A 13494-nucleotide genomic window follows, 5' to 3' on the forward strand; every position below is an offset into this window, starting at 1 on the left:
TTTTTTTTAATTTTTTTTTGGGAGGAGGAAGAAAAAGAAGAAGAATAAGAAGAAGAGGAGGAGGATCCAAAGAATCTAATTGTCCTTGTGACGATCAATTGCATATAAAGAATACAATGCAAATACATTTAGTTTAGGTCAGTTACGTTAATCACAAGCTAAGTATCAAGACACAACATGTTTTCATTCCTTTTCTTCTATGTTTTTTTTATTTTATTAATCTCAAGTTTTGTGTGTCTGTTAGAGTATATAAATAAAACCTTGCAATAAACATGGTAAACAATCGTGTTTCACAGCCTCGTTTTATCCGTATACTTTTACCAGGATTTTTTTATTGGGAGCACATAATTTTTATGAAAAAAAAAAAAAAAAAAAAAAAAAACGTTGACATAAAACTTTTTTTATAAAAAAAAAAAAAAGTTGCTTGAAGTGAAATTATTTTATTAAAAATAAAATAAATAAATAAATACATTTTAATTTATTATAAAATTAAAATTGAGAAAAAGAAAATAAATAAAACGCGGTTTATTATTGGTCATTAATGAAAAGTTCGTCTTATAATAATAATAATATTAAGGTATGTACGTATGCATTACATCTCATTCGTTTTCTTATCATTTTAAGGTTTTAGAAATTTTTTTTTTTATTATTTTTCTTTTATTAAACTGTCGTACAGAATTTATTTTATATTTTCCCCTATTTTTTCTCCATTAAACACGATATTCTAATTCCAAATAAAAATTTTTCCATTTTTATTTATTTTTAAAGGTAAATGCAATATGGATGTGTACCAGATTTACTCAAACGCGAGACTTTTATGTTATTATTTTGCCGGTTTGTTTTTATTATTCATTATTTTTCGATACATAATAAAACGTATGATTTTCGTGCAAGGTTTATCGCCTATACCTGGACCATTTGGAATTCCTCTGTTGGGTAATTCATTGTCTCTTACCGGAGGACAAGATGGTAAATATTTTTCATCGACATATTAATTAAAAATTATTATATAAAATTTATAATAAATTAAATTTTTGTGAATTTTTTTTAAAAGATTTTTTCAGGCTTCTTTTAAATTATAGAAAAATTTACGGATCAATTTTTAAATTGTGGATAGGTATGAGACCTTTCGTATTTATTTCTGACGCACAATATGTTAGCCCAATATTGAATTCTAGCCTTCACATAGATAAAAGTTATGAATACACATTTTTACATCCCTGGTTAGGAACGGGATTACTCACGGCAACAGGTATGTTAAAGTTAAAATTTATTTTTTCTTTTTAACAAAACAACTTTGTCCTAAATATATTACATGTATGAAAAATTACGTAAAAGCACACACACACACACACATTTATATTTACATCATACGTAATTACATTACGAGTCCATAAATTTTTTTTCCATTGAAAAGCTTTAATAAGTGCAATAGTGATTAAATAAAAAAAAAAAAAAATTACGCGCATTAAAAAAAATATTTATTTGAAAGTTAAAAAAATAAGGCAGCCCTTTCCCATTCCCCCCCCCCATAATAATCGAGTTTTCCAGACTTTACCTGACGCACAATGCAGTTGAATGCACTTCAAGGTTAAATAAATCAAAAGTTCGTTGCCTCTTTAGACATGCAATAATTTTTGCCCACAAATGCATCAAGGTTGACAAAATCGAGAGTCCAAGGATAATTTTTTTTTTTTTGGCAAGTTTTTTTGTGTTGCAATAATTAAATATAACCTTTATAATATTTTTTACTGAAAAAAAATTACTTAATTTTTTTTTTCGACTACAATTTTTCACCTACTAAATGTATTTATTTGCATATATATATTTTCCTCATTAATTTTGTTAACCCTAATGGAAAAAAAAGAAAAAAAAATTCCATGAATCACCCTTGCTTTTCATTAAAAAAAAACAAAAACATACATACGTAATAATAAAAGTGCAATAATAGTAAAAAAAAAATTTCTCGAGAATAAAAAAAAAAAGGCAAAGCTCGTAAATAAAATTTCCCACCGATTGATTATGTCATAATTTCATTTTATTTTATTTAAAATTTCTGATCGTTATTTTCAAGGTCGCCTCCTTTTTTTTGAAACCTTGTATCTAGTAACCTACAGACCGAGAACTCCATTTAATGTTATCAACTTCTTTGTTTTTCAAAAAAAAAAAAAATTTTGTTTTTAAGGTTCTAAATGGCACAGTAGAAGAAAATTATTGACACCAACTTTTCATCACAGCTTATTAGAAGGTTTTATACAACCAATAATTGAAAAAAGTAAAATCCTCATAAGTTTATTGGAAAATGAAGTAGGTCAACCGCCATTCGACGTGCTTAAATATACTAAATTGTGTGCTTTGGATATTATATGTGGTAAACAAAAACGAACATTCATAATACATACAAGCATCCGTGCATATACACGTGTCTATATATCAATTTTGTTTTTTTTTTTTTTTTTCCAGTAACGGCCATGGGTAAAGACGTAAACGCTCAATTGTGTCACGGTACGGAATACGTTCAAGCAGTCGAAGGGTAATAAAATAAAATTTAATAAAAATCCCTTCTTAATAATGTTAATTTTTTTTTGGAAAACGACTCAAAGACTAATTTAAAATTTATCAATTTAAATTAAATAATCCCTCAAGTTCTTTTATAATTAAATTTTAATTAATAAGAAAAAAAATGTCACTCATTTAAAACGTAGTTGGGGAACTGATAACGATTATAAATAAAATATAGAAAATAATTTTTTTTTAAGGCTAAATAAAATACTACAGAGAAGGTTTATAACTCCATGGTTGAAACCAGATTTTATTTTTAAAAGATGTCAATTAGGTAGACAACAGGAAAATTACATAAACACGATTAATAATTTTGTATCACAAGTTATAGAAGATAAAAAAAATGAATTGAAAAAAACGGAAACGGAATCCGAACAAAAATCTACTAGTGAGTAAGAAGTTAAATTATTATCATTACTTCTTTTTTTTTTTTCTAATGAATGATGCAATAAATGTTAAAATTAATATGATTTTAAAGGAAATACCAGATTTTTTTCTTTAATGCCTGATGAGACCGTTGAAAAAAAAAATTTCATTTCAGGTAAACATCCGGCATTTTTAGATTTAATTCTTAAAACAAGAAAAGATGGGCAGGCCCTATCGGACAACGATATAAGAGAAGAAGTCAACACTTTTATGTTTGCCGTAAGTCATTTAATATTATTTATAAATAAATTTTTAAACAATTAACAATTTAAAAAATGATTAATTTTGAAAATGTCAAGTAAAAGATGATGAATTTTCACCAATAATATATATTTTAGGGTCACGACACGACTTCTGTGGCCATAAGTTGGTGTCTTTTTGCTTTGGGTAAACATCAATCGATACAAGTGAGAATAAATAATTTTTTTTGTTAATTTAGCAAAAGTTTTCACGATTTTAATTTTAAAAAAATTTTTTTTTTTTAAATAAAAAATACAGAAAAATATTTTAGAAGAATACGAAACTGTTGTTAAAAATAAAATTCCCACATTTGATGAAATACAAAAACTTGAATATTTAGAAAATTGCATAAAAGAAACTTTAAGATTATATCCTGTTGTACCTCTCATTGCAAGAGACATAAAACATAAAATTGACATTGACGGTAAATATAAATTAAATTTATTAATTTTTTTTTTGCTTTTCCCATATATATATATATACTATTATTAATATAATTATAATAATTATTACAGGAAAAACACGTCTTTTACCGGGTGTAACTGCTCTCATATTTACACCTTCCCTACATAGAGACTGTAAAGTTTTTCAAGAGCCAAACGAGTTCATGCCTGATAGATTTAAAGAAAACAAAACAAGAAACCCATTTTCCTACATTCCTTTTAGTGCGGGTCCCAGAAATTGTATAGGTAATCAATATAATTAAAAAAAAAAAAATTTTTTTCTTTCCGTTGAGACAAAAAAAAAAATATACATATATACATTTTTTTTTTGTATTTCAGGTGCAAAATTTGCCATGATAGAAGTAAAAATAGTTTTATATAACATTCTTAAAAATTACGAAATAATATCTGTAGATTCAGAAAAAGACTTAAATTTAATGTCCGAAATTGTTCTTTCGAATAAAGAAGGTATACGAATTATATTGGAAAAAAGAAAAAGAAAAATTTGTTTAGAATAACTCTTTTCTTTTTTTTTTTTAAATTTTATCATAATGACGACGACGACGACGACGACGTCGACGAATCGCGTCACGTTTTTATTTTCGTTTATAAATTTTATATACGGTCAAAAAAAAAATAAATAAAAAAACTTAATTTAATTTAAAATTTTAATAAATTATATTAAAAACAATTTTTAATATACATTTTTACTTATTTTAATTTCCGAGCCATCATCAATCAATCATTTAACATTAAAAAAAAACATTCATACAATCAATCAATCAATCAATCACTTAATAATGAAAGAAATAGCTTATTTTTATTTGAGATCCAACCTCTGCTCTGCTCAACGGAAAACTATTCACGTTAAAAAAAAATTTTTTTTTTTTTTTTTCTGGGGGGTAAAATTTAACGTTCAGCAGCAACAACTTATTATAATAAATACAAAAATGAATTACATGAGAAAAAAAAAATAATAATGATAATGATAATTAACGTAAATTAATTAATTTTTTTTGTTCACCCATATTTAATATTAAATTAAAATTTTCTTTCGACCAATAATATTTAACGACTAAAAATTATTTTTTTAATTATTATTTTCGTCCTAAACGATAAATTAATTCCATCTATATAGTCATAATAACTTTCATTAACATTTTATTATTATTATTATTATTTCATTTAAGATGTCAACAAAGACTTCATACACAAAACACCCCCTCCCCACCCCACCCCCCGCGATTTTACGTTTATTTAAGGCACGAAACAAAAAAACATTTATTGCGTTGCATTGAGAGGTTTTAATAAGTGATAATAAAATATTAAAAAAAAGGGAATTAATAGGAATGCCTAATTAATAAATTTCATATAATAATATAATATTAAACGATTACTTTTCCTAAGGCACTGCGTTTCACCTCAATCAATCAATCAATCACAACAAACGAGTCAAATATTATTTAAATAAATATTTGAGTTAAAAAAAAAAAAAGAAATTATTTTTTTCCTAAATAAAACTAATGTAAAAATATTTAAACGATATAAATGAATAAAGCTTTTGGGTTTTTCTCTCTCTCTCTCTCTCTAATGACTGAACAAACTGAACTTGAAAAAAATAAAATAAAATAAAAATCTAATTTTTTTTTTTTTAACGTTATGTGTTCATTATCAATTTCTTCCCCTCCCTCCTCGTCTAACATATATATATATATATTTAAAAATAAGTTAATGAAATAAGTACAAAAAAAAAAAAAAAAAATTATTGAAAAATTGGAATGTTTTAAAAAAAATTAAATTAAGATAAAAATAATGAAATAATAATAATAATAATAAATGGAAATAATAGCAGTGAATGTGAATTTTCACTCAGTCTTAACATTAAATTAACAATAAAAAAAAAAGAAACATTTGAGCTCCAAATTTTTTCTAGAATTATTTAAATATAAAATAAAATCACAATAAGTATTTAACTTGGACATACCCCTTTGATAAAAAAAAATTCTACTAATCACTGCACTAAACTATAAAAAATGTTTTTTTTTTTATTTTCTATTTCAAAAATAATTCAAAAAATAATTATTATCATTATTTTCAAAATTCATTGAAATTTTCTTTTTCTATTTCTTTTTTGTAATTAAGGCAGTGGAAAGAAATATTAAGGGATTTATTGTTCGTTTTTAAAATATTCAAAGGCACCATAATAACAATAGCAATAGTAATAGTAATAATAATAATAATAAAACTTATTGATTTCTTCTAAATAAAAAAATCAATAGTCATTAAAAATAAAAAAAAAATAAAAAAAAAACTAATAATTATACTTACCAATATAAGTATTGGCACTTTGATTTATTTTACGTTCATCTTGTTCCTCGGTTTTCGTTTCGTACGGATAACAATTATAACTTTAATTTATTAAAAACTTTTTTTTTGTTTTTTCAACACCACGATTCGGATGCTGGTCCTGTGTAATGATCACTTTCGTTGTCACTCGGTTGCTCACCGTACATGTCAGCAAGTTTACGGAACCTCGGACCGAAATTTGACAAATAATCAAAATCCAAATCCTCTTCGTCTGTGCAAGAAGCCAGAGAGGATAATGATCCTATGCTGTTCCCGTCTCCTTCATACATGTAATGGCGAACATCGTCGAACGGATTCGTTTCCGGATCGTTATCGACAGATTTTTTCTTACCATCCAAAAATCCACATATATCAGGAACTTCATTAAGACCTGTAAAATATAAAAAAAAATTTTTTTTTTTTTTAACGTAAACTCAAAGTTTTATAAATAATAAATGTAAAAAAAATTGATCCTGATAATTTTACCTTTTCCCTGCAAACAGTCTTTTATAGGAGTCTTTTCGGTGATTTGTTGGCCGTCGTTGTCGTACATTAGACGTAATACGTTGAGATCGTAGCCGGTCATGTCACCTTCACCACCACCTTCGTCTTCATAATTAATTATGTTTTCTCTTATGTCGTCAGCATCTTTGTATAAATCATCCGTTTTTCTTCTTTGTACCACAACAGCCAATAATAATACTTAAAAACGAAAAAGGATTTATTACTATTATTTTTTTAAAAGCCATTTAATACCATTTGGTGTATGAATGAATATGATTAATTTTTGTCTTTTAAATAATATTATTTTATGTTTATATGGATATACATATACCTTTCTTTTACAATTAAAAAAAAAATTAATAATCGTACAATACTTACGTAGTAATATAGCTATGCATACAAGAATGGCAACTATAAAATTTGTATCGATTCCAAATGAATAAGCAGTTGCTAATCCTTTGCTACAACCTATATCTACATTTTTCGATAGTCCAGGCATTCCTAAATTATAAGTCTAAAAAAAAATTAAAACAAAAGAAATTTAAATTTTTTTTTCATTTGCTTTGCGAGAGAGAGAGAGAGAAAGAAAATAAAAAATATGACTATATTGCACACACCTTTCCGTTAAATGTAAGATTACTAATACAACCGGCAAAACCCGTAGACATGGGTTTAAAATTCCAATTCATTGAATCAGCAATTTCGTTTAAAACTACGGCAGACCCTCCTAGTTGAAGGGGTCCGTTCACATTTAAATATTCATTTTTTCCTAATGGTGCAGTCAGACTTAAACATGAAGATTTTCGACAATTATCCACTTGTAGTTCAATACTCTAAAATATTAACAGAAAAAAAAACGAATTAATGTTAACGTGTATTAATTTAATATCGATTAGCAGATATAAATAAATTAAAATGAAAACTCACGACGTTTGTCCATATAATATCAATATGATGCAAAGCTCCATCAGTTAATTTTATTTCTGTGTGATTGGCTTGAACGGTGCCAGAACCATAATCGACAAGAAGTCGAGGATATCCATTTTGAATTTCAAGTGCCATAAAATCTTCATGTGAAAAAAAAAAAAAAAACAAAAAAAAATTATGAATTACAACTGATAATATTATATTCATTATTATTTATTTTTTAAGTAATTATAAAAGGAAAGGAATAATAAGGAATTTAGTAAAATAGAAAACGTACCTTGAACTCCCAAAGTGTTTGATTTTTTTAAGGGACCTATATAAAATACAAGTCCATCCCCTCTTTCTGGTCTAATATCTAGAGACAATTTCGATTCTTCACAAGCATCAAAAGGTGGGTAAAGAGCCCATCCATTTCCGTAAAATCCAATATTAATAAGCTCACACCGGGGCCCTTCAAAACCTTCGGGGCAAACGCAACTGCAAAAATTAATAAATTTTGATTATGTATCAGCGGTGTAAAAAATAATAGCAAAGGATTATTAAGTTGAGAGGTAGAAAGTAGAGACAAGAATTTACCTATTTTCCAATGGAGTACCACCATTAAGACATATTAAACGCTCTAAAATAACACAAGTGCAAAGAGGATCAACAACGGCTCCGATGCCAACAAATGAGCTCGTGTTGGTGTAAACAGCATGAGGGATTTTGCTTTTATTCAAAAAATTGACGCAAGATGTTTCGCAAGAAGTTTTTTCATAAAGGCATTCATCAATGTTTATCATCACAATATCAAGATTTAATTCGTTTTCCAACTAAAAAAAAAAAAAAAGTTTATGAATTACACGTTTTTATTCCTTTTTATATATACTATACACTCTCACAGAATTGAAATCTTTGATACAAATGGTAGCCTAAATTCGTACAAAATCCGTAAAACTTATAGACACAGCTTAAAAGAGATTTTAACTAACTGGGAAAAAGCAGAGCTTTGAAAAATTATGAAAGAAAAAAAATCGATAGCTGTATTTGAACTACCACAGACCCATGAGAAACTTATTTAATTATGAAAAATTTACCTGTTCCTGAAATTTCGACGCCATAAAATTCAATTTTTCAGGATGATAATAAGGGGAACCATGAGCGGAAAAACGAACATCCAAAAGTGAACGATTCGCGTTGTGATGAGAGTGAAGAACAGTAAATACGTCCACATTTTCAACACTGACATTTAAAATTTTAGCCAAACGGTTTTGTAACAAATCCCTTTTACTAAAACCATTCTGTAATAAAATCGTTTCGAGTTAATTTTTTTTGTAAAGTAAATAAATGATAAACTTTTTATTATTATTATTAATAAATTACCACAGGTGTGACGAATTCTTCAGCAGTTATACCCGCGAACCTAATAGAACCAGAACTATCCACCGCTTCTTCAGGAATTTCTTTAACAGTTACATTAACAACTGCATCGACTGAATGACGGGTCACAAAACTAGATTCTTCGGTGACTATAAAATTTAATGTAAACGTAGCATTATTTGTGCCTTCTTTCATAGTTATCATACCGGTATCTTCATTCAAAAGAAAATTAGGGTGCTCGGTTTGAGCCCAGGAAAAAGTTTTATCTGGAAGATCCCAATCGTCTGGATCTTCTACGTAAACTCTTCCGATGGGTGTGTCCGGAGCTTCTCCCTGTAAATAATTTTTTAATTTAGTTGAATAATAATATAAAATTTTAAAATAATTTTGAATTGATGTAAAGACATTAAAAAAATTATTTTACCCTGTAATTGTAAACGAAAATTCTACTCTCTCCTCTCTTCATTGGATTATCGTTTTCATCGCTCACTATCAAAGTTACAGTACTTGTACCAGTTTGTGAAGGATTTCCAGAATCGGAAATTGCTATTGGTATAAAGTACTGTTTTTGTTCTTCTCTGTCTAAAGTTTTAAGGGCTTCCAATGAAGAGCCACTTATGGCAAATTTAGTTTTAATATCATCTGAAGCAGAAACATCTATTCGAAAAGTAAAAGGTGGACCATTTTCTTCACTGTCCAAATCTTTAGCTGCTAATGAAGCAATAGTGCCAGGAGGAGTATTTTCTTTCCAATACACTGGATTTATCTATATTAAAGGGAAAAAAAAAAAAACATTTAAGCAATCTTTTTAAAAAGAAAAATTTTCTGAATTTTATTTAACAAATAACAACTCTTTTACGTAAAACTTACCTTTGAATCCAAGAACGGCGCATTATCATTTATATCCGTGAGAACAATTATGACTTCCGTACTTTCCCGAAGACTAGTTTTACTATTTCCATCTTCATCAGAGGCTGCTATTATCACTTGCCATATAGGAAACCCATTGGGAGGATCTCTATCCAAAGGCTTTATCAAAGATAAACACCCATTTTTATCGATGGTAAGTAATTTTTTCTGATCTTCTTTTACAACAAAATAAGCAATGTGCTGTGGAGCATTTCTATCGGGAATATCCGGATCATAGGCTGTTATATTCGTGATGCAACCTTTGACCAACATTTCCTCAGGTATCGTGATATTATTGAGATAGTAATAAAAAACGGGGGGATTGTCGTTGACGTTTTCGATTTCGATTTCTACAAAAGCATTGTCCGCATACGCACCATCGAAGGCTCTCACAGAAAGATTATACTGTCAAAAAAATCGAATATTTTTTTAGAATTTTATTATAATTATTTATCTTATTTAAAAACCCTACTTATTTTTTATAATTAATAAAAAATTACTCACTCGAGTTATGTTTTCATAATCCAAAAGATTTTTTATCTTGATTTTTCCGGTATTTTCTTGAATGAAAAATGCATCGTAAGTATTTCCTCCGATTATTTCATACGTTACTGAAGAAGAGGTATCATTATCTACGGCTTTAACTTGCGCTACCAAAGAATAAATGTTGGCGTCTTCTCTGATACCAGTTGCCCTATATATTTTTTGGGTAAACCTGGGAGGATTGTCATTTTTATCTGCTATTTCTATGCGAAACACCTGTTCACCTTTGTTATGTTTTCCCGTTGAATACAAAGCCGAAGGAGAGTTATCGGTAGCAATGACTTTAACATTATAAAAATCCTTTTGCTCTCTGTCGAAAACGACCAGAGTCGTTATATTCCCTGTATTCGGATCAATAGAAAATAAATTTGTATGATCCGCCAAAACATAAGTTACCTGGAAAATAAATCAAACATTTTTCATTTAAATAATTCATATTATTGTCAAAGAGAAATTTATAAAATACAAAAAGTATTTAATTGTTATAAACAATTAGTATTTTACTTTAGGATAAATTAAATAAATATAAATTTTATTACTTGGTTGTGAGCAGATGTTCCATCAGCATCAATAGCTCGAACTTGCATTACGGGCGTTCCAGCGGGTTCTTTTTCCAGTACAGATCCGGAAAATACTTCAGTAAATGCCGGAATATTGTCATTAACATCTTCTACGTGAATCATAATTTGAGTTTCCGAAGCAAGATTATATTTGTTTTGAACACGTAATGTTAAAATATATTCAGTGACACTTTCGTAATCTAAATAACCTCCGAGTTTTATCTGGGCCTGTTCGCCCTCAACAGCTAAAACGAAAGTGTTTCCCTTATTAGTTTGCTCCGTCCGACCAGAAACTAATTCAAACAGTAATTCATTTTCTTCTGGAATGTTGGACCTGTTTTCAAAAAAAAAAAGAACAATTTTATAATAATTGAATAAATGATTTGAAATAATAATTGAATTAATTTAAGGTTGTACTTACTCGGCTGTTATTATAACAATAGGCGTTGTAAAATCTGAACTATTTTCATTGATACTAATATCCGGATATAAAATTTCTTTAAAAGTAGGCGCCTTTTTATGGGATTCAACAACTGTTATTTCTAAATCAATGCTAGCACTTAATGGTTTGTCTCCACGATCTGTTGCTTTCGCCATCATTCTAAATTTATAATTCGGATCCCTCTATAGACAAAAGAAAATAAAATTTTTAAAATAATTTATTTTTAAGCACATGTTAAATATTATTTAAGTTTGAATGTATAAAAATTTAAAAATAAAATGATAGTTTTCAAATAAGTATTAAAAAAATTTTCTAACGATTCCATGAAAAAAAAACCTATATTTTTTGACTCGCCATAATTCAAGAGAATTTAATGAAGATTATAAAAGATAAAATTTATCGTTCCCACAGAAAAAAAAAAAATTGAGGTCTTACATTAATGCTTTTATTTAAGTATATATATCCACTGGTGTTGTCTATTTTAAAATAGCCTTCGTCTTCTCGAAATTTAGCTTCCAATTCATAATAAACCAAACTATTATTTCCATTGTCGATGTCAGTGGCGGATATTCTCATAACTTCATTTCCCACTTGAAGGTCTTGAGGTACTGACTCCATATAATTCTAAATGTCAAAAGTGAGTAATTTTAAATATTAATTTTTCTTTAAACAATAAAAAAATAAACACTTAAATAAAGTGCAAATAGTATTTTAATAATATAATTTAAAATTCAAGTTAAAATGTCCTTTCAAATATATATATAAAATATAATAATAAACTTACAGCTTTATCGAAGAAAGGTGAATTATCATTTATATCTTCTATAGTAACTTTTATTAAACAAACGTCGTCCAATTGTGGATGTCCATTATCAGTTGCTCTGACATTTAAATAAACTTCTTTTTCTCTCGTGGGTTCATCTCTATCAAAAACCTGAAAAAAATTATAAAATTTTAAACTTTGCTCACTACTGCTATTACTATATTTTAAATTTAATACGAAACTCTTCTATCTGATAATTATTGCTTTTCCCCCACCCCCTAAATTCAGAAACAATAAAATTTAGGTAGCACACAAGTTCCAGAGAAAAACGTATATGTATATATATATTTTAATAAATATAGTTTATTTTGAGATTATTTATTTATTTTGTTTAATAAATAATGAGAGGAAATGATATTAGATTAAAATTAATTTAATTAAAACTTACATATTGTGTGCGGATGATTCCGGTGTCGGATTCTATAGTAAATCTAAGTCTCTCTCCAGGAGACGAAACAAACGTGTAACTAATTTTACCGCCATTTTCGATCGGATCTTTATCTATGGCTTTTACTTGAAACACAAACGTTCCAACAGGTTCTTCTTCCTTTACGGAAGGTTGGTATTTTGAACAATTTATAAATTGAGGTTTGTGGTTGTCTTGCACAGTAAGTTTTGGCTCGAGTAAAAATTGATTTGGCTTTAACAAAAAAAAAAAAAAATAGAAATTTCATTACATTAAATTTCAAATTATTCACTAATATATATATATATATATATATATATATATATATATATCAATTTTTAATATTAAAAAATAAAAAGTAACAAAAATAAATATGTATGCATGCATGTATATATTTACTCTATAAGAAATATCATCCGAAGGAAATGTATTAGAACTTCGAACTATAACATCTTTGGAATGACGAAGTTTAGAATTTACATCTGAAGACATGGTAAGATCATTAAAATCATCTGAAATTAAAAAAATAAAAAAAAATAAAAATTAATATCTCAACACGATTTTTAAAACGAAACATTTCGTTTTTTTCCTTTTTTTTTTTTATTTAAAAACTATTTATGGTTATTTAATATTTACGGAAAATTTACGTAAAATTTATCGGTGAGTAATGTTCTATTAAAGGACATATGTTCATCATGAGAACAAAAAGTACATATATTTTTTGTATAATTCAAATCGAAACAAATTATTTACTCTCTGTAGTTTAAATTTTTTTTCCGAATAGCTTTTACAATACAATACTGTTAAATTAAATTTGAAACCCTTGTGAAATTTGTTTACAAACTTTTATCTAATCTTACAACATTGATAAGATTAATAAAGTTTGATTTTTCATGAAAATTCAAAAAAAAATTTCTTTTTTTTTTTTTACTATTATGAGTATTCTTAAAAAAATAAAATTTCATTTCAGTAAAAAATGAAAAGATCAGAGAGCACAAAAACCT

At 27.0% G+C, this 13494-nt stretch overlaps 2 protein-coding genes across 2 annotated transcripts; one reads left to right on the top strand and one right to left on the bottom strand.

Annotated features, from left to right (window-relative positions):
• Nucleotides 1-779: 779 nt before the first annotated feature.
• Nucleotides 780-4189, top strand: Phum_PHUM458480 (cytochrome P-450, putative; the record flags this gene model as incomplete). Its single annotated transcript, XM_002429938.1, has 10 exons — nt 780-969; nt 1055-1252; nt 2186-2371; nt 2464-2533; nt 2760-2950; nt 3104-3207; nt 3327-3395; nt 3487-3652; nt 3744-3917; nt 4011-4189. The coding sequence occupies 10 exons, from the start codon at nt 780-782 to the stop codon at nt 4187-4189; spliced, it is 1527 nt and encodes a 508-aa protein (XP_002429983.1).
• A 1923-nt stretch (nt 4190-6112) lies between these two features.
• Nucleotides 6113-12982, bottom strand: Phum_PHUM458490 (Cadherin-23 precursor, putative; the record flags this gene model as incomplete). Its single annotated transcript, XM_002429939.1, has 18 exons — nt 6113-6408; nt 6504-6719; nt 6900-7035; nt 7139-7354; nt 7449-7588; nt 7726-7925; nt 8025-8260; nt 8525-8728; nt 8811-9140; nt 9232-9573; nt 9678-10121; nt 10221-10655; nt 10799-11153; nt 11241-11443; nt 11697-11885; nt 12046-12195; nt 12473-12724; nt 12890-12982. The coding sequence occupies 18 exons, from the start codon at nt 12980-12982 to the stop codon at nt 6113-6115; spliced, it is 4437 nt and encodes a 1478-aa protein (XP_002429984.1).
• Between the last annotated feature and the right edge of the window lie 512 nt (nt 12983-13494).

Source organism: Pediculus humanus, genomic scaffold (assembly GCF_000006295.1).
Source record: "Pediculus humanus corporis 1103172108237 genomic scaffold, whole genome shotgun sequence".
NCBI classification, from domain to species: Eukaryota; Metazoa; Arthropoda; class Insecta; order Psocodea; family Pediculidae; genus Pediculus; species Pediculus humanus.